Source organism: Hypanus sabinus, chromosome 21 (assembly GCF_030144855.1).
Source record: "Hypanus sabinus isolate sHypSab1 chromosome 21, sHypSab1.hap1, whole genome shotgun sequence".
NCBI lineage: Eukaryota > Metazoa > Chordata > Chondrichthyes > Myliobatiformes > Dasyatidae > Hypanus > Hypanus sabinus.
Genome location: NC_082726.1, coordinates 22902281 through 22923478, shown reverse-complemented (window position 1 = coordinate 22923478; position 21198 = coordinate 22902281). Strand labels below are relative to the sequence as shown.

Below are 21198 nucleotides of genomic sequence, written 5' to 3'. Positions count from 1 at the left end.
TCACTTAGATCACATTTCTTCCCCATTCTGGTATTCTATATGAACAACTGAACTTCTTGACCATGTCTGCATGCATTTATACATTGAGTTGCAGCCACATAATTGGTTGGTTAGAAATTTGCATTAATGAGCAGGTGTATCTAATAAAGTGGTCACTGAATTATATATACTTTAATAATAGATTTACTTTAAACTTAGAAGTTTGAACTCTTGCGCGCACGCAAATAATCTGCAGTCAAATAATCTGACTGCACTTTCTGCTAGCTGCTATGCTTTATCAGCAAAAAATCTGGGCAGAAATTTGTATTGGGTCAAGAATTTAAGTCACCAACTACCTCTACCTACATGCTCTGTCTGTTGATCTTATTTTAGAAAACAAATAAAAATTGCTAAAAATAAATATTCTGTTAACATTACTATATAATGAGACATTAATTAGAGATATTGGTTGCTCTCTCAGCGGCACTGCTTTAAGAGTGAGCATGGGAGCTCTCTCTAGTGACCTAGTTAGCATTTATCTTTGAATTAGTGGATGGCCGTTTGCTCCATTGAGATTGTGGGACTTGTTGTGCACTAATTGACTGTCATGTCATCGACAAGTAATAAGACTGATCAACAGCTCCACCCACTAATTCCACCACTATTTTCTTATTTTCTATTAGTTACCTTATGTGCAGCTTAGTGTCACTTTATGGAAGCACAATTAATCTGTATATAAATGATCTTATGTAGTTACATTTATTGTGTGATTAAAAAAATTATTAGTGCATTCTTTACCTTTTTGTGGTTTTTGTGCTGCATCCGATCTGGAGTAACAATTATTTCGTTCTCCTTGTACTTGTGTACAGGAAAATCATTAACCAATCTTCTTTTTTAATTTTTTTTGCTCAGCATAACAAAACTTTCAATTTCCAGACACACTTACATTTACATTTCTTCCCCTCACAAATATCAGAACGCTTCCATCAAAATATAATTATCACCACAACATCCGATACAAAAGCCCTTATTCGCATAGCAGACAGGTTTACATCTATATACTGCAGAAAAGGTTGTCATGTTTTATGAAAACTATTTGTTTTTGAGTGTACCATACATGTCCAGAAGTCCAAAGGAAAGTATTCCATGACTAATATATGCCAACCAAAAAGTCCAGGGGCCTTATCGGATATCCAACAAAGTAAAATGTTTTTCCTCGTTCAAATAGTCAGGATGCTAAAAACTTTTCTCTGATGTGCATTAGTAATACGACTGCTGGGTAAGCCTAAGAGAAAATGACACTGGGTCCAGTGCAAGCTCCATCTTCAGAATCCTTTCCATTTCACCCAAAATATTACTCCAGTATGCGTGAGGTTTGGGACAAGTCCAAAATAAGTGGGTGAAAGTTCCAGTATTTACATTTAGAATACATTGGAGAAACCCCCGCCTTGTATTTCGAGAGACGATCTGGATCTTTTTCATTTCTTTCAGATAAGAGATTATATACAGAGAAGAGCATCATTGTTAACTGATTTCTATAGTTCTGACATGGAAAAGAGGGTGTCTTGTTCTAAGGGTGAAGTATCCATTAGTACTTTTTACAGCATCCTGAGGGATGGTCTTGTGGAGAGGCTGAGCAGCTGGGAACGGTCTGGGAGTAGAAATTACAGCTGAAACATAGGAAGACATCTGTAATAATGCAAAGAAGATTTCAGTTTGTAATAGAACTAAAGCAATGCAGAACTAAAATTCTGCATAGAGCTCATCTAACCAATCTTTTTGTTTTTTTTTATTTATCAAGGTACAGTGTGAAATCTGCCCTTCTGTCCCTTTGAGCCGCATTGCCCAGCAGCCCCCAATTTAACCCTAGCATCATAAGACCATAAGATATAGGAGCAGAAGTAGGCCATTCAGCCCATCGAGTCTGCTCTCCCATTCAATCATGGGCTGATCCAATTTTTCCAGTCATCCCCACTCCCCTGCCTTCTCCCCATACCCTTTGATGCCCTGACTAGTCAAGAACCTATCTACCTCTGCCTTAAATGCACCCAATGACTTGGCTTCCACAGTCGCTCATGGCAACAAATTCCACAGATTGACCACCCTTTGACTAAAGTAATTTCTCTGCATCTGTTCTAAATGGATATCCTTCAATCCTGAAGTCGCGCCCCCTTACCCTAGAATCCTCCACCATGGGAAATAACTTTGCCATATCTAATCTGTTCAGGCCTTTTAACATTTGGAATGTTTCTATAAGATCCCCCCTCATTCTCCTGAACTCTAGGGAATACAGCTCAAGAGCTGACAGACATTCCTAATATGGTAACCCTTTCATTCCTGGAATCATTCTCATGAATCTTCTCTGAACCCTCTGCAGTCAGTATATCCTTTCTAAAATAAGGAGCCCAAAATTGCACACAATAGTTCAAGTGGTCTCATGAGTGTTTTATAGTGCCTCAACATCATATCCCTGCTCTTATATTCTATACTTCTAGAAATGAATGCCAACATTGCATTCACGTTCTGCACCACTGATTCAACCTGGAGGTTAACCTTTAGTGTATCCTGCACAAGGACTCACAAGTCCCTTTGGATCTCTGCATTTTGAGTTCTCTCCCCATCTAAATAATAGTCTGCCCGTTTATTTCTTCCACCAAAATGCATGACCATACACTTTCCAACATTGTATTTCATTTGCTACTTATTTGCCCGTTCCCCTAAACTATCTAAGTTTCTCTGCAGGCTCTCTGCTTTCTCATCACTACCCTCTTTGCCACTATCTTTGTTTCATCAGCAGTTTGAGCCACAAATCCATCATTCCCACCATCCAAATCATTGACGTACCTTGTAAAAAGCAACGGTCCCAACACCAACCCCTGTGGAACTCCACTGGTAACCGGCAGCCAGCCGGAATAAGATGCCTTTATTCCCACTGTCTGTTTTCTGCTGATCAGCCAATGCTCCACCCATGTTAGTAATTTCTCTGTAATTCCATGGGCTCGTATCTTGCAAAGCAGCCTTATGTGCGGCACCTTGTCAAAGGCCTTCTGAAAATCCAAGTACACCACATTTACTGCATCTCCTTTGTCTACCTTGCTTGTAATTTCCTCAAAAAATTGCAGTAGTTTAGTCAAGCAGAATTTTCCTTTCAGGATACCATGCTGGCTTTGGCCTATCTTGTCATGTGCCTCCAAGTACTCCATAATCTCATCCCTAGCAATCAATTCCAACAACTTCTCAACCACTGATGTCAGGCTAACAGGTCCATAGTCCACTTTGTGCTAGCTCCCACCCTTTTTAAATAGCAGAGTAACATTTGCAATTTTCCAGTCATCTGATACAATGCCAGAATCTATCGATTCTTGAAAGATCATTGTTAATGCCTCCACAATCTCTCCAGCTACTTCCTTCAGAACCTGAGGGTGCATTCCATCAGGTCCAGGAGATTTATCCACCCTCAGAGCATTAAGCTTCCTGAGCACCTTCTCAGTTGTCATTTTCACTGCACATACTTCACTTCCCTGACACTCTTGAATGTCTGGTGTACTGAAGACGTCTTCCACTGTGAAGACTGATGCAAAATACGCATTCAGTTCCTCTGCCATCTCTGCATCTCTCATTACAATATCTCCAGCATCGTTTTGTATTGGTCCTATATCTACCCTCAACTCATATATATACTTTATATATTTAAAAAACCTCTTAATATCTTCTTTAGTATTAGTCACCAGCTTCCTTTCATAATTCATCTTTTCCTTCCTAATGACCTTCTTAGTTTCCTTCTGTAAGTTTGTAAAAGCTTCTCAATCCTCTGTCTTCCTACCAGCTTTGGCTTCTTCGTATGCCCTCTCTTTTGCTTTTACTTTGTCTCTGACTTCACTTGTAGACATGGTAGTGTCCTACTTCCATTTGAAAATTTCTTCTTATTTGGAATACAGTGAATCTTTTTAGCACTTCCCTCATTTTTCACAGAAACTGCAGCCATTGCTGCTCTGCTGTCCTTCCTGCTAGTGTCCCTTTCCAGTTAACTTTGGCCAGTTTCCCTCTCATGTCATTGTAATTTCCTTTATTCCACTCTCCACCTGGACAAAAAAGACATATATGTTCAAATACTGTTCATAGACTTCAGTTCAGCATTCAACACAATCATTCCTCAGCACCTGATTGGAAAGCTGAAACTGCTGGGCCTGAACATCTCCATCTGCAACTGGATCCTAGACTTCCTGACTGGGAGACCTCAGTTAGTCCAGATTGGGAGCAGCATCTCCAACACCATCACACTGAGCAGGGGACCCCCCCCCCCCCCACCTCCCAGGGCTGTGTGCGCCACTGCTGTACACTCTGCTGATCCACAACTGTGCAGCACTACACAGTTCGAATCACATCATCAAGTTCTCCGATGATACAACCGTGGTGGGTCTGATCAGGAAGAACGACGGGTCAGCGTACAGAGAGGAGGTGCAGTGGCTAACAGATTGGCGCAGAACCAACAACCTGTCTCTGAATGTGAACAAAACAAAAGAGGTGGTTGTTGACTTAAGGAGAGCACAGAGCGACCACTCTCCACTAAACATTGACAGCTCCTCTGCTGAGATCGTTAAGAGCACCAAATCTCTTGGTGTTTACCTGGCGGAGAATCTTACCTGGTCCTGCAACACCAGCTCTGTAGCCAAGAAAGCCCAGCAGTGTCTCTGCTTTCTGCGAAGGCTGAGGAAAGTACATCTCCCATCCCCCATCCTCACCACATTCTACAGAGGATGTATCGAGAGCACCCTGAGCAGCTGCCTGATTTGGGAATTGCACCGTCTCGGATTGCAAGACCCTGCAGCAGATAGTGAGGTCAACTGAGAAGATCATTGGGGTCTCCCTTCCCACTATTACAGACATTTACACCACATGCTGCACGCGCAAAGCTAATAGCATTGTGAAGGATCCATGCAACCCTCACAGAAACTCTTCTCCCTCCTGCCATCTGGCTAAAGGTAACGAAGCATTCAGGCTCTCATGACCAGATGGTGCAACAGTTTCTTCCCCCAAGCCATCAGACTCCTCAATACTCAGAGCCTAGACTGATATTATAATTTGTCCCCTACTGTGCCTATTGTCTTGTTTATTAATTATTGTACTGCCCTGCAAGTTATGTAGTCCTTTTCAGGTCTGTAGTCTAGTGTAGTTTTGTGTTGTTTCATGTAGCACCAGAGTCCTGGAGGAATGTTGTTTCGTTTTTACTGTGTACCATACCAGCAGTTTATGGTCGAAATGACAATAAAAGCAAATTGACTTGACTTGAAATACCAACACATTGGAATTTAGTTTCTCCTTCTCAAATTTCAAGGTGAACTAGATCATACAGGTAGTCCCCGAGTTATGAATGTCCGACTTACGAACAACTCTTACTTATGAACTGAGGAAGGAGAATGCCGTCCACTATTTTAAGTTGAATTGCAACGCCTTCCGCCATTTTAAGTTGTTGCCGTTGACACTATGTTGAGTCTGTAACTTTGTATTTGGCTTAAATTTTTCTTCGCAAGATTCACCCTGACCTCTCTCCCCCCACCCCCTTTTCCGGTTGGCTGGTGGCACAGTGAGATCAGCGCTGGGCTTGAGAATGGAGGTTCCCGAGTTCGATCCAATGACAGACTGCTCTCGAGCTCGCAACTCGACCTCATTAAAAAAAAACACTGCCACCTCCAATTTAAATTCCCACGTGGAATATTGAGGAGGGTCAAATACCCAAACCCAGCACAGCCCCCACTTGTCCCATTTAACCTGCCTCAGTGTGATGGACTTTAGGACCTGGGGAAATTCAGTGTGGTCGTCCTTAGGACCCAGTGGACCTCGGGAGCCGGCAGAGGTCGGGACCCGCCGCCCGCAGCGTTTCTGTTCCGTTGATGGGAAACAATCACGATTGAAAATAAAGTGGAAATAATAAAACGTTTGGAAAGAGTTGAAACATCATCGGTCATTGGAAAACTGTTAGACTACAGTCGGTCAACGATCTGAACAATTTTAAAGGATAAAGTGAGAATAATGGAGCATGTGAAAGGCCCTGCGCCAATGAAAGCTACAATTATTTCTAAGCAACGCAGTGATTTAATTATTGGAATACATACATTTCTTAAATGTTTTATATGCATAGAAAGGTAAAATATATACTATATACTAAGACAAACGTTTGACTAATTGACGCTAAATAATACCGGATGTACTTTTTCCAACTTGCGTACAATTCTGACTTAAAGACAGACTCAGGAACGGAACTCGTTCGTAACCCGGGGACTGCCTATATTGTGATCACTGTTCCCTAAGGGTTCCTTAGCCTTAAGCTCTCTTATCACCTCTAGATCATTCCACAACATCCAATCCCCTAGTGGACTCAACAACAAGCTGTTCTGAAAAAACCATCCCTCAGACAATCTACAAATTCTCTGTCTTGAGGTCCAGTACTGATCTGGTTTTCCCAATCCACTTTCATGTTAAAATCCTCAACAATTATCATGACATTGCCCTTCTGACATGCCTTTTCTATCTCCTGTTGCAATTTGTAATCCACACCCTGGCTGTTGTTCAGAGGCCTGCATACAACTGCCATTAGGGTCCTTTTACCCTTGCCATTTCTTAACTGAACCCATAGAGACTCTACACCTTCCAATCCTATGATATCCCTTTCTAATGATTTAATATTATTTCTTATACACAGGGCCACACCACCCCCTCTGCCTACTAACCTATCTTTCCGATATACTGTATATCCTTGAATATTCAACTCCCAATGGAGCCATCCTTCAGCCAAGTTTCAGAGATGGCCACAATATACTTGCCAATCTGTAGCTGAATTTCAAGATTGTCCATTATATTTTGGGTGCATTCAAATATAACACTTTCAGTCCAGTATTTGTTGCTTTCTCTTTCAACTACACCACGCCTCTATTGCCTTGTAAATCATCCCACTGGCTGTGATTACGCTTCATCTCCTGCCTATCCTTTCTATCATCTCTGTTGCATGCTACCTTTGACTTATTTCTGTTTCCCCCTTCCTCAGTCCTATCACTCCGGTTCCCATCTTCTGCCAGATTAGTTTAAACCCTCCCTAACAGCTCCATTAAACCTGCCTGCTAGGATATTGGACCCCTTTGGGACAATTGATAATGACCAATTAGCCTACTAACCAGTACATCCTTCAACTGTGGGAGGAAACAAGAGCACACGAGGAAACCCACGTGGTCAGAGGAAGAATGTACAAACTCCTTTCAGGCAGTGTTAGGAATTGAACCTGGGTCACTGGTACTGTAAGTGTTGTGCTAACCACTATGCTACCATGCCGTCCCAATCTTGAAAAGTATTGTAATAAAACTTGCCCTTCTAAAGGGTTTAATTGATTGTTGATCACTTGAAAGTACCTGCCATCTGGACGGGTGTGAAAATGGATGTTTATGCTCCTTTGATAAGAACTTTTAAAGCTAGTAAAGACTGACAGAAAGTGTGTGTAAACTTTTATCAGCAAGTGCTCCAATACAAGTAAAGTACCACAAGTCCATGGTTAAACAAAAGTGTCATCTGCAGAAGGCAGTAGTATTCCTCTAAAAACATAATGACTAGTGAGCTTCTCATACATAAAATAAGGAACAAAGTAAACAGAAAAGCTGAACTTGTAAAAAACAAATTTGTTGCCACTTGTTGAGAAAACGAAGTCATCTGCTTGATCAGAAGACAAGTGCTCTGAAGCATTGATTTGCCATTTAGCCCAGGTGGTTTTCAGCTCACAATAGAAAATTGAACAGCACAGGGCCAGACCCTTCAGCCCAAGTTGTCTGTGCTGACCATTAATTTTAGTGCCAAATTGAACCAAACCTATCTGCCTGCACATGGTCTGTATCTAAGGGTTCATGTGCCTGTTGAATTGCCTTAACAATGCTATCTGGTTCCACCACCATCCCTGGCATCCTGTTCCAGACACCGAACACTCTCTTTGTTCAAAGAAACCTATCATGCACATCTCTTTTAAACTTCTCCCCTCACCTTAAAGCAACGTCCTCTTGTAGTTGACATTTCAACCCTAGGAACAAAGAGACTCTTGATAATCTACCCTTTCTATGCCTCTCATAATTTTGTAAACCTCCCTCAGTCTCCAAACTTGTGTTAGGCAAACTGGTTAGGCACAGGAGTACATTCAGCCAGAGACTCATTCCACCGAGATGTAACACTGAGCGTCATAGGAAGTCATTCCTACCTGTGGTCATCAAACTTTACAACACCTCCCTAGAAGTGTCAGACACTCTGAGCCAATAGGCTGGTCCTGGACTTATTTCCACTGGGCATGATTAATTTATTATTATTTAATTAGTTATGGTTTTATATTGCTATATTTCTTCACTATACTTGGTTGGTGCGGCTGTAACAAAACCCAGTTTCCCTCGGGATAAATAAAGTATGTCTGTTTGTCTGTCTGTTTCCTCTGGAATGTTGGAAGCTGAGGAACTGAGGGGAGACCTGATAGAAGTTGATAAAATTTCAATTGGCATAGATAGGGCAGCCAGTCAGTCTTTTTCCCTGGGTAGAAATGTCAAATACTAAAAGGCAAAGCTTTAATGTGAGAGGGAAATGTGTAGTGGAGGATCAGGATAATAGCTTCCAAGGAGTGGACATGAACCAAGCAAGTCTCTACATTTAGCATCCGCTCTTGCACTTCCAGTGGCAGATCGCTGGGTCGCAATCCAAATCTCCAGTTTGTTTCCCATTCCACCCTATAAATCAGAAGCCAATTGTTGTCTTTCTTTGAACAGGTATGGAGGTTGCAGCGAGGAAAGGGTTAAATGATGTGCTAACAGAACAGAGTGCAGGCACTTTGTACAGCCTTTTCTATATCTGGATGTTCGGTAATGCAGCAGTCTAGATGATAAGCTGACTGAGACAGTGTGCAGTCACCCAGACTGAGCACAACCTTGAAAGCCCAACTCTCCTTTGTACAGCCTTCCAGTTTAAACCTGGGAACCAAGGTCACTGAACACACCAAGACAGGATAAAGATGCAAGTGAAGGATTCTAGGGCACCACTAACTATTAGACAGTTATTTTACTAATTCTCAAGTATTATTGATCTTTAGCACGTAGATTTAGTTGGATGGTAACACCTGACTGGCTCTTAAATATGCAAATGATGGGATTCAGAAATTCTATTGGATCAATATCTGTATCCAACTGTTCAATTTCTGTACAAAAATGGCATTTCTTTGTTCAAACTTCAGAGTAGTTTGGATACAGGTGTGCGCAGGTACAAGGGGGTGGTGTGGTAGTGTAGTGATTAGCACAATGCTTTACAGTGCAGGCGATGCAGGTTCAATTCTGGGCATTGCCGGTAAGGAATTCGTACATTCTCCCCATGACTGCATGGGTTTCCTCCGGGTGTTCCAGTTTCCTCCCATAGTCCAAAGACGTGCTGGTTGGTAGGTTGATTGGTCATTATCCTGTGATTAGGCTAGGATTAAATCGGGGTTTGTTGGGAGGTGCTGCTTGAAGGTCTGGAATTGTCTATTCAGCACTGTATCTCAAAAAAAGTAAATAAAATGTGATTGAAGAATGAGTGTGGGTTGTCAGGCTCCAGTTAATCGAAGATGAGATAGGTCCTCTCTGGATTACAAATGCTCAAAGTATGTTCAGCCTCTACTGACGTACAAGATTGGGAAAGCGGTGGGATGGATTTGCTATATGCTGAGGGGCTGCAGGCATCTTCTGCTCTGTGGGAGCTCAGTCCACATAATATCTGAATGGTTGAGCTAAATGCCCTGGTTTAACCTTACATTGCCTTGGTTAGCCATGTTTTTATTTAAGTATGTTGCTAGGTGACTGTTTACTAACTGTTGACCCTTACTTTGGTTAGCTAACTTAGGTTATTCTCAATATGAGTGAGGCTGATATTCTGGAGCACGTTGATATTAAGGGAGAGGAGGTGTTGGAGTTGTTAAAATACATTAGGACAGATAAGCCCCTGGGGCCTGACGGAATATTCCCCAGGCTGCTCCAAGAGGAAAGGGAAGAGATTATTAAACCTCTGGCTAGGATCTTTATGTCCTCGTTGTCCACGGGAATGGTACTGGAGGATTGGAGGGAGGCGAATGTTGGCCCCTTGTTCAAAAAAGGTAGTAGGGATAGTCCAGGTAATTATAGATCAGTGAGCCTTACGTCTGTGGTGGGAAAGCTGTTGGAAAAGATTCTTAGAGATAGGATCTATGGGCATTTAGAGAATCATGGTCTGATCAGGGACAGTCAGCATGGCTTTGTGAAGGGCAGATTATGCCTAACAAGCCTGATAGAGTTCTTTGAGGAGGTGACCAGGCATATAGATGAGGGTAGTGTAGTGGATGTGATCTACATGGATTTTAGTAAGGCATTTGACAAGGTTCCACATGGTAGGCTTATTCAGAAAGTCAGAATGCATGGGATCCAGGGAAGTTTGGCCAGGTGGATTCAGAATTGGCTTGCCTGCAGAAGGCAGAGGGTCATGGTGGAGGGAGTACATTCAGATTGGAGGGTTGCGACTAGTGGTGTCCCACAAGGGTCTGTTCTGGGACCTCTACTTTTTGTGATTTTTATTAATGACCTGTACGTGAGGGTAGAGAGGTGGGTTGGCAAGTTTGCAGACGACACAAAGGTTAGTGGTGTTGTAGATAGTGTAGAGGATTGTGGAAGATTGCAGAAACACATTGATAGGATGCAGAAGTGGGCTGAGAATTGGCAGATGGAGTTCAACCCGGAGAAGTGTGAGGTGGTACACTTTGGAAGGACAAACTCCAAGGCAGAGTACAGAGTAAATGGCAGGATACTTGGTTGTGTGGAGGAGCAGAGGGATCTGGGGGTACATGTCCACAGATCCCTGAAAGTTGACTCACAGGTAGATAGGGTAGTTAAGAAAGCTTATGGGGTGTAAGCTTTCATAAGTCGAGGAATAGAGTTTAAGAGACGCGATGTAATGATGCAGCTCTATAAAACTCTGATTAGGCCACACTTGGAGTACTGTGTTCAGTTCTGGTCGCCTCAGTATAGGAAGGATGTGGAAGCATTGGAAAGGGTACAGAGGAGATTTACCAGGATGCTGCCTCGTTTAGAGAGTATGGATTATGATCAGAGATTAAGGGAGCTAGGGCTTTACTATTTGGAGAGAAGGAGGATGAGAGGAGACATGATAGAGGTGTACAAGTATTAAGAGGAATAGACAGAGTGGACAACCAGTGCCTCTTCCCTAGAGCACCACTGCTCAGTACAAGAGGACATGGCTTTAAGGTAAGGGGAGGGAAGTTCAAGGGGGATATTAGAGGAAGGTTTTTCACTCAGAGAGTGGTTGGTGCGTGGAGTGCACTGCCTGAGTCAGTGGTGGAGGCAGATACACTACTGAAGTTTAAGAGACTACTAGACAGATATATGGAGGAATTTAAGGTGGGGGGGGGTTCATATGGGAGGCAGGGTTTGAAGGTCGGCACAATATTGTGGGCCGAAGAGCCTGTAATGTGCTGTACTATTCTTTGTTCTATGTTATGTGAATGTCGACACAAATCCTTATTAATTCAAAATCCTTCCATAACATCATTACATCAAATTCAAATATCCACGTATTTCCTAAACTCTGTTCTGTTTGGACCAGTTCTCACCCAAACGACTTTTTACACTTGCATTCAAAATTAGGACATCTCCTGAGTGATTCTTCATTTGCTTGCTCCAGGCTCAGGGGTCTTCCTTGCAATAGATGTTTGTTGGACAGTTCCCTCTCATTAGACTCTTGAGTTCTTGCTGCTCTGCCTCTGAAAACCTTTATTATTTTTTTCCTTTGTCAGTTCTTCACCTTTGTACTTGGATTCTGTTAGCCCTGATCCATCTGTTAGTCCTGATCCCTTGCATTGACCCCTCATTGGCCCTGACCCAAGGTCTGCACGTAGCACCACCTTTACATTTTTGCTGAATCAAGCCATTTCTCACTAATTATACCCAGTTCAAGTCAGACATTGGGCTCAGGCCATTCCAGATCTCAAGCACAGACCACTCCTCTTCAAGTCAAGTCAAGTCACCTTTATTATCATTTCAACCACAACTGCTATGTACAGTATATAGTAAAAATGAGACAACGTTTTTCAGGACCATGGTGTTACATGAGACAGTACGAAAACTAGACTGAACTACGTAAAAAACAACATAGAGAGAGAAAAAAAAACAACTACACTAGACTACAGACCTTCCCAGGACTGCATAAAGTGCACAAAACAGTGCAGACATTACAATAAATAATAAACAGGACAATAGGGCACCAAGGTGTCAGTCCAGGCTCTGGGTATTGAGGAGTCTGATAGCTTGGGGGAAGAAACTGTTACATAGTCTGGTCATGAGAGCCCAAATACTTCGGTGCCTTTTCCCAGATGGCAGGAGGGAGAAGAGTTTGTATGAGGGGTGCGTGGGGTCCTTCATAATGCTGTTTGCTTTGCGAATGCAGCGTGTAGTGTAAATGTCCATGATGGCAGGAAGAGAGACCCCAATGATCTTCTCAGCTGACCTCACTATCCGCTGCAGGGCCTTGCGATCCGAGATGATGCAATTTCTGAACCAGGCAGCGATGCAGCTGCTCAGGATGCTCTCAATACAACCCATGTTGATTCTTCTGCTTTTAGCAAAGAGAATCACACAAGTTACTTCACATTTGGAAATAATCTCTTATTAGTAGGTTATTGTATGTTGAAGTACTTCAATCCAGAAAGAGTTAATTCAGAAAACTTCTTCCACTATTTGGCAAGCACTAAGACATTTGTTTTGTCTAATCATCCACTATCCTTGGCTTGTTGCAGCTATATGTTCCACTGATTTTTTAATTTCTTCAGGTCAACATGACTTGCAAACTATTTACGCTGCTTGTTATTGGTTTATTATTGTCAAATGTACTGTAATACTGTACAGTGAAAAACTTTAGTCTACATACCATCCAGGCAGATCATCCCAAACACAGAATTAGTAAAAATAAAACAGAAAGCAAAATATAATGTTACTGTTACCAGAAAAGTGCAGTGCAGGTAGGTAAATAAAGTGCTACGGGCATGATCTGGTAGATTATGTAATCTGTTTCAGTACATGTGAAGTCAGTTCAGAAGTCTGATAACAGCACAACAGAAGCTGTCCTTGCATCTGGTAGTACATATGCTTTTGTATCTTCTGTCCAATGGCTCTGGGAAGATGAGAGAATGATTGGTGTGGGAGGAGTTCTTGCTATATGTTGGCTGCTTTCCTGAGGCAGCAGGAAGTGTAGACCAAGATGACGGAGTGGAGGCTGACTTGTGTGATAAACTGGACCGTGTTACCAATTTACTGTTATTTCTCACGGTCTTGGGCAGATAAGTAGCCATGCTAAACATGATGAATCTTGTTAGGAAGCTTGACTGCAGCTATAACTATGTTGTCTTTTCTTGGGGTCTAAAGGCATTCCAAAATACTTCGTAATCTGAGAAATGTAAAAGATAAAGGTTATGAAGATTAGCTTTATTTGTCACATATACCCAAAGCATACAGTGAAATCTGTCATTTACATCAATGACCAACACAGTGCAAGGAGGTGCTGGGCGCAGTCCGCAAGTGTTGCCATGCTCTCAGTATCCACTTAATATGCCTACAACTTACTAACCCTTTCTAGCCCGGACATCTTTGGAATGTGGGGGGACCTGGAGCACCCAGAGGAAACTCACATGGTTTTCCCAGAGAGAACTCCTTACAGACATCAATGGGAATCGAATGCCGATCACTGGCACCGTACAGCAATATGGTAGTTGTACCGTACTGCACCTGCCCCACTACATTATCATGGCTGTTTTCTACTCTACTGTGTTGACCCGCTATGCTATCACATCGGTAAATGTGTGCATGGCAAGATCCCACAAACAACAGAAGAATGAATGTCCCTCTAAACTCTTTTGGAAGTTAGATATAAGTTGGCCAGAATATAGGAGCACCTTCTACACGCTTTCACCCACTGGTCCCCCCATTCAGAATAAGATTTGTAAGAGACTCAGAAGGGCAAATAACTTTCAGTTTAGAACCAAAGTGTGTTTCTTCGCTGAAGTCTCCAGGACAGCACTGAAACAAACAGCATTCTGATCCAAGCATGCTGCCATTAGGGCCAGAGACAACAATACAGAGATAACCAATAATCATTACAAAATTACTAATCAGGACTGCTGTCATGAGAGTTTCCCCAACTGGTTTCCCCATCTAAGTTAATCAAAAGTTATTTCACATTTGAAGATAACATTTACAATGTCTCATGGACATAATCTAAAACTGACTTCAGCAATTATTTCTATCATTGGTTATATATTGATAACAGCATAACTTCCATAAGTTAAAGTAGCCAACACCCAGACAACCCAAACAATTCCAGAGTCTCGGGGAAATTTAAAACTAAGGTCTCGGGGAAGTCTAAAATTGAATTATTCAGGAGTATTTAAATGTCTGCAGAAGAATCAGAATCAGGTTTACTATTACCGGAATATGTCATAAAACTTATTGTTATGTGGCACAATACATTGCAACACATGATAATAAAAAAGTGTGTGTGCATATATATAGTGAGGTAGTGTTCATTGATTCAATATCCATTCAGATATCTAATGGCAGAGAGGAAGAAGTGCTTCTTGGATCATTGGGAGTGCCTTCAGGCATCTGTACCTCCTCCTTGATGGTAGCAATACGAAGATGACATGTTCTGGGTGATAGGCATCTTTAATGTTGGATGTCACCTTTTTGAGGCATCACTTCTTAAAGATGTCCTGGATATTTGTGAGGCAAATGTCCATGATGGAGCTTACTGAGTTTACAGCTTATTCTGATCCTGTTCAATAGCACCCCCCCCCCCAACCACTTTTACCGGACGGTGATGCAACCAGTTAGAATGCTCACCACAGTACATCTGTAGAAATTTGTGAGAGCTTTTGGTGACATACCAAATCTCCTCAAACTCTTACTGAAATAAAGCCACTCTCATGCTGCCTTTGTAACTGCATCAATATATTGGGCCCAGGATAGATCCTCATAGATGTTGACACCCAGGAACTTGAAATTGTTCACTGTTTCCACTTCTGATCCCTGTATGAGACAATGCATTGTTGTTTAGTTTGATATGTACAGATTCCACAGTCTGGTTATATATAACAGTCCTGCTATTGACCAAAACAAGCTGTTGGAAAACAAGGTGAGACATTTTTGATCCTTGTGCGTTACAAACTCCTTCAAGTTGCCAAGTGATTATGTTCATTGGTACTGATTGAAGGGTAATCCTCACATTATCATGGACTTGTCCCTGGTTTTGTGCTTTTTTTTTGCACTAGTATCTTGTTTTTGCACAGTTCTTTTTCTCTGTCTCATGTCTTCTATAGAAAAAATGAACATAGAAGAGTACATTATAGTACAGGCCCTTGGGCACACAATGTTATGCCAATCTTTCAGCCTACACTAAGATCAATTCAGCACTTTCCTCCCACTACTTAGTCCTCCATTTCTCTTTCATCCGTGTGTCTAAGAGTCTCTTAAATCTCCCTGATGTATCTGCCTTTACCACCACCCCTGTTAGTGTGTTCCATGCACTTACCACTGTCTTTCTTTAAAAAAAAATCTTGCCTCTGACATTTCCCGTGTACTTTCCTTCAGTCACCTTAAAATTATTCCCCTTCATTTTACCCATTTTCACACTGGGAGAAAGGTGCTGGCTGTTCATTCTTTCTTTCGTCCTTATCATCTTACACAGCTCTATCAAGTCACCTCTCATCTTCCTACATTTCTAAGAGTAAAGCCCTAGCTCAGTCTACTTCTCCTCATGAGATATGTTCTCTAATATGCAGCATCCTAGTAAATCCCTGCACCCTCTCCAAAGTTTTCACAAACTTCCTATAATGAGGTGACCGCAACTTAAAACAATACTCCAAGTGTGGACTAACCGGAGTTTTATTGAGCTGAAACATTACCTTGTGGCTCTTGAACTCAATCTCCTGACTAATGAAGTCCAATTAAACGTGGTTTCTTAACCACCCTTCCAACTTTTGCAGCAACTTTGAGGGATCTATGGATGTGAACCCCAAGATCTCATTGTTCCTCCACACTGCCAAGAATTATGCCAATAACCTTGTGTTCCATTCAGGTGTAGCTTTCCAAAGTGTACCACTTCACACTTTACTGGATTGAACTCCATTTGCTAATTCTCATCCCATCTCTTCATCCTATCAATGTTGTATCCTAACTGACTACAATCTTTTACACGATCCACACCACAAACCTTACAGCTGTTGTATAATCTATATTCTGTACCTATATGCTACTGGAAGCAAGTTTTGCATTGTACTTGTACCTGACAGTCCTTGTACACTTGACAATAAACTCAGTTTGACTTGATATTTGCCACACAGACAGGCAAAAACTGTTTTCTGAATGGACTGTTGTATCCATTAATCTCAGTTGAGGTGAGTGGTAAATTGGGTAATCTGAAAAATGTTGGCCCCTAATTCAAACATTGCATCAGTATTAACCAAGATAATGTGCCTTAAGGAAGACTTGAATTTATGGTGCCATCGTCAATGAATAAATTGTTCAACCTTTTGAACTCTCATTCAATGTCATACAAAATTTCTTTGCCTATGAACTGTAGAATAAAGTTCTTATTACAAGTGCCAAATTTGTCAGAAGCACATACTGTATAATGTGAAACTCTTGTGGTAATTAATTCCATTTGAGTTTTTTAGTCTGTTTCTTGTTAAAGCACTGCTTAGTCCAAACTACATAAACTAACAAGGAGATGAGATACACATGTTTAAATTACATTTGTGAAATCTTGGAATTTAACATCATTTTATTGGGTGGGATTCATTACATTCCTCTTTTAGAGAGTTACTTTGCATAAAACTTGGTTGTCATGGAAACAAATACTAATCCAGTTTCAGAAGGTAAATCAAAAAGTGATAAAACACAATTTAAAATTTGTTTTACCAGTTTATTATTAATATTGCATGTGATTTCAACGCAAGAACACGTGTTTTTGTGCCTGACAGAATCTCCACATTGTAAAAAAAAACAAGCTGAGATAAGATAATTTTCAAATCTAAGGTATTTTGTTAATCAGTGTATGAGAGTTTGAAAAATACAGAAGCATCCACTGTATGTTGCTTAAAACAGGAAGGTGGTTGGGAATCAGGAATAAGAGTACTTAGCTTCATATTAGCTCTGTAGTATTGTTACTTGACAACTGGAAAGACAAAAAACATAGTGCAGTCCAAAAGACTAAGGCTTTTGCACAGTATTGTAGTTGTATCTGGTTATTCCATGCCACTTTATTAGGTACACCTAGGAATCTCGTGTGGTTTTCTGCTGCTGTAGCCCATCCAATTCAAGGCTCAATGTGCCGTGCATTCAGATATGCTCTTCTGCACACCACTGTTGTACTGCATGGTTATTTGGGTTACTGTCACCTTCCTGACAGCTTGAACCACTCTGGCACTCTTGAGGCACTCTGACCTCTCTGATTAAAAAGGCATTTTCACTCACAGAATGCCACTCACTGAATGTTTGTTTTTGCTTTTCACACCATTCTCTGTAAACTATAGAGATGAAAATCCCAGATCAGCAGTTTCTGAGATCTTCAAACCATTCTGTCTGGCACCAACAATCATTCCACGAATGAAAGTCACTTAGATCATATATCTTACACTTTCTGATCTTTGGTGTAACAACTGAACCTCTTGAACATGTCTGTATGCTTTTATACAGACATATATAAAGTTGAGTTGCAGCCACATGATTGACTGACTAAATGTTTGCATTAATGGACATGTGTACAGGCGTACCTAATAAAGTGACCACTGGGTGTAAATGTAGGTATAAATCACACATTCAGTAGTTGTAGTTGTATTCTTATCTTATGTATCTCTGTCTTATTAAGTAGCATCTTGTACATCACCACTACTATTTATGTACTGATCGTACTAATTTACAGTCATAAACTGCACAGTTTAGTAGTATTAGCTGTGTTCTAATTTGTTCTGCCTTTTATTTAAATAAATAATTTGTTACTCAGTTAACTGGCAGTTTGCCTTTTTATAGTACCTTTTTAACCATTTCCATAAAACTTAGCCAATTGGGGTATTTGCTTAATTGGGCCAAAATGTACTGGTCCCAATGTGTCCTAATTAACTGAAATCCACTGTATATATCCCCCCACCAATGCTTTCTTCCTCCTAGCTCCATTAGTAAAGATTCTGCAGCAGAATTCTTTAAAGTAATATCCTTTCTTAGCATAATATTAATTTTCCATTTTATTAACAATGTTACTCCACTATTATTGGAATTAGTTGGTTGTTTAATTAGATTTAAATCTTTCATTGCTGAATCTGTGATTTTGCTGGGACCTGCCTAGATATTTCCTTACAACATAGAAAGCCATTCAATCAGCCGTGGAATTTCCAGTGGATTTATTAAACTCCGGTGGTATGCTGGAGTCTTAGAAAAGTTAACTATCTTTTATATGAATCATTAATATGAATGAGTTCAATATATCTTTGATATGGTGGTTGAGTTTCTCTCTAGCCTTGATATTGTCAATTCTATACTTCTCTCAGAGTACTTCCATCAATCCCGTTCTCCCTCCCATTTCCCACCACTTTTCTCTTGCACATGTCCATCCTCTTAAGCACCTGCTTATACTGGGGGGTGTGGGGGTTAGCTGATTAACCTACAATAAATGTTTGGGTTGTGAGAGTAAACTAAAGCTTCCTGGGAAAGCATATGAGCATAGGAGAAGACCACGGAGAGAAATATAAACCATGCACAGACAGCACTTAGAGTGCTCACTGGAGGCGTAGAACGACAGCTACTGTATAAATAAGGATGCAATTGGCGGAACAAGGAGGTTGGGAATGTTTGGGGACAGAAGTGGAACGGTATGGTAGTCTGAAAGGGTTATATTTGGATTACAAATATGTAAAGATTATTTTGTAAAGAATAGTATGATTTTTAACACAGGAATGTGTCACTGGTAGGGCCAACTTTTAATTGTCTATTTGAAGAAAAGGGTAGTGGAGAATTATCACCATAAATTGCAACATGTGCTTCAGTCTGTCACTGCAAGTAATCTTTGCTCCAGACAATGGTGATATCCAACAAGGGAAAATTGATCTGTCTTTTCTGCTAACATTAAATGGCATTTCCACCACTGAATCCACTCTCAAAACCCTGGGGGTTAGTATTACCCCGCGGGAACCCAAGTATCCATTTGCACGATGTGACTACAACAGATTCAGAATCCCCCAATGAGAAACTCACCTCCTAACTCCCCAAGGTGTGTCCACTATTCAGGAGTATGATGGAACACCCCCTGCTTGCCTGGGTGAGTGCAGATTCAACAACGCTCAACAAACATCGTTATTCCCTGGAACATAGGAGACATTTGATAGAGGTGTACAACATTATGAAGGGTATAGATAAGGTAAATGCAAGCAGACTTCTTCCACTGAAGTTTGGTGAAATATTTAAAGAGAACATGAGGGGAACATTTTCACTCAGAGGGTGATGAGAATGTGAATCAAACTGCCAGCAGATGGTGAAAGTAGGTTCGATTTCAGCATTTAGGAGAAATTTGGATAAGTACCTGAATGGGAGGGGCATGGAGGACTATGGTTTGGGTGCAGGTCAATGGCAGAATATTAGCATGCACTAGATGGACCAAAGGGCAAGTTCTCTATGCCTCTAAGCCCATGCACAATGTAGCAGCCCACTTGATAGATGCGCTATTCACAGCCATTCACTCCACAACTGATGCACAGTAGCAGCAGTTTGTACCATCTGCAGGATGCACAACAGCAGCTCACCAAGACTCCTTAGGTAGCTCCTTCCAAACCCACCACCTCTACTAGCTGGTAGGACAAGGTCAGCAAACCACAGGACCCCATCTCCTGGAAATTGTTCACCAAGTCACACACTATCCTGCCTTAGAATTATATTGCCATTCCTTCACTATCACTGGGTCAGAACCCTAGAACTTTCTTCCCTAAGAGCATTGTTGGTATATAGCTATACCGCAAGGATTGCAGTGGTTCAAAGGGGCATTTCACCGCCACTGTCTCAAGGGCAACCTGAGATGGGTAACTAAGTACTGGTGCAGTATGGTGCTGGGCCACTTTGTAATCTGTCTATTGTTGCAGTTAGACTAGGTCAGGTAAACATGACAAATTAGTGAATTATAAAATCCCAATAGGTAGCTACATTTTCACTATGTCTGATTCTGCTATGTTCTGTTCTTTATATAGGTTACGGGGCAATGGCAGAGATATCAACAATCGTAGAGAAAGTGCAAGAGTACCTGGAACAATTACACAGCAACAGCCTTGGAGAGAAACAGTAAAATGAAAGCCATATAGCTCTGAGAAATCTGCTTTACAGTGACCTTGAATCCTCTTACTGAAGAATTGTTGTTCAATGTGTAGCTCGCACTTCCAATGAATGACTGTACCTCTGATGGTACAGCACTCATTCAATACTACACTGGAGTAATAAAATTAATCTATTTTCTATCCTTTGACCTTAATCCCAGATTGTATTGACTTGTCTGAATATATCAGCAAAAATATAAAGGATGTATCTAAAGGCACTCTTAAAGGTAAAAGTGCTAATTTGTATATATTTTTAATGAATTTGATTTATTTTAAATGATGTGGAAGCAAACTGTATAATTATGACCATCAAAACTGTATTTAACTACCTGCAGTTAATTTGTGCTTAAAGAATATAAAACCCTAATGTACAGTGAATTCTGAGAAATTGTGCCGAGAGGGTCTTCCACTGGGACTTGCTCTGAATTTCTGCTTGTGCTGAATAAAGATCTGTATCCACAGCTCTGAACTCATGGACCATTCTGTTACGTACCCCGTAACTGGGTCACTTACCAGCAAAGATAGAGAGGTCCGTTGAAGTCTGATGGTACTATTTTTAATGGTATTTATTGATAAAAATACACAAAAATAATATCAATGCAAACATACAGATAATATACGTCGTCAATACTAAATCTAAAAGCGCGGGTATAATAATAATCAATAAGAAATAGCTCTATCGTTGCCTAGTAGATAATGTATTGTCTGATGGAAATACAAGAGTCACTTTAGTTCATTCAAGCTGCAGGCTGCAGCCTTTGGTTGGAGTCAAGAGAGAGGGTTTAAAC

At 41.0% G+C, this 21198-nt stretch overlaps 1 protein-coding gene across 3 annotated transcripts in view; it reads left to right on the top strand.

Moving 5' to 3' along the window:
- The window catches only part of ppcdc (phosphopantothenoylcysteine decarboxylase), an 82774-nt gene extending 61909 nt beyond the window's left edge, over window positions 1-20865 (top strand). For all 3 annotated transcript variants that reach the window (XM_059946175.1, XM_059946176.1, XM_059946173.1), the window contains one exon: window positions 20288-20865. In XM_059946175.1, the coding sequence (XP_059802158.1) occupies window positions 20288-20382 (95 nt within the window). In that variant the 3' untranslated portion in view covers window positions 20383-20865. The remainder of the gene's footprint in view (window positions 1-20287) is intronic.
- Window positions 20866-21198: the final 333 nt, after the last annotated feature.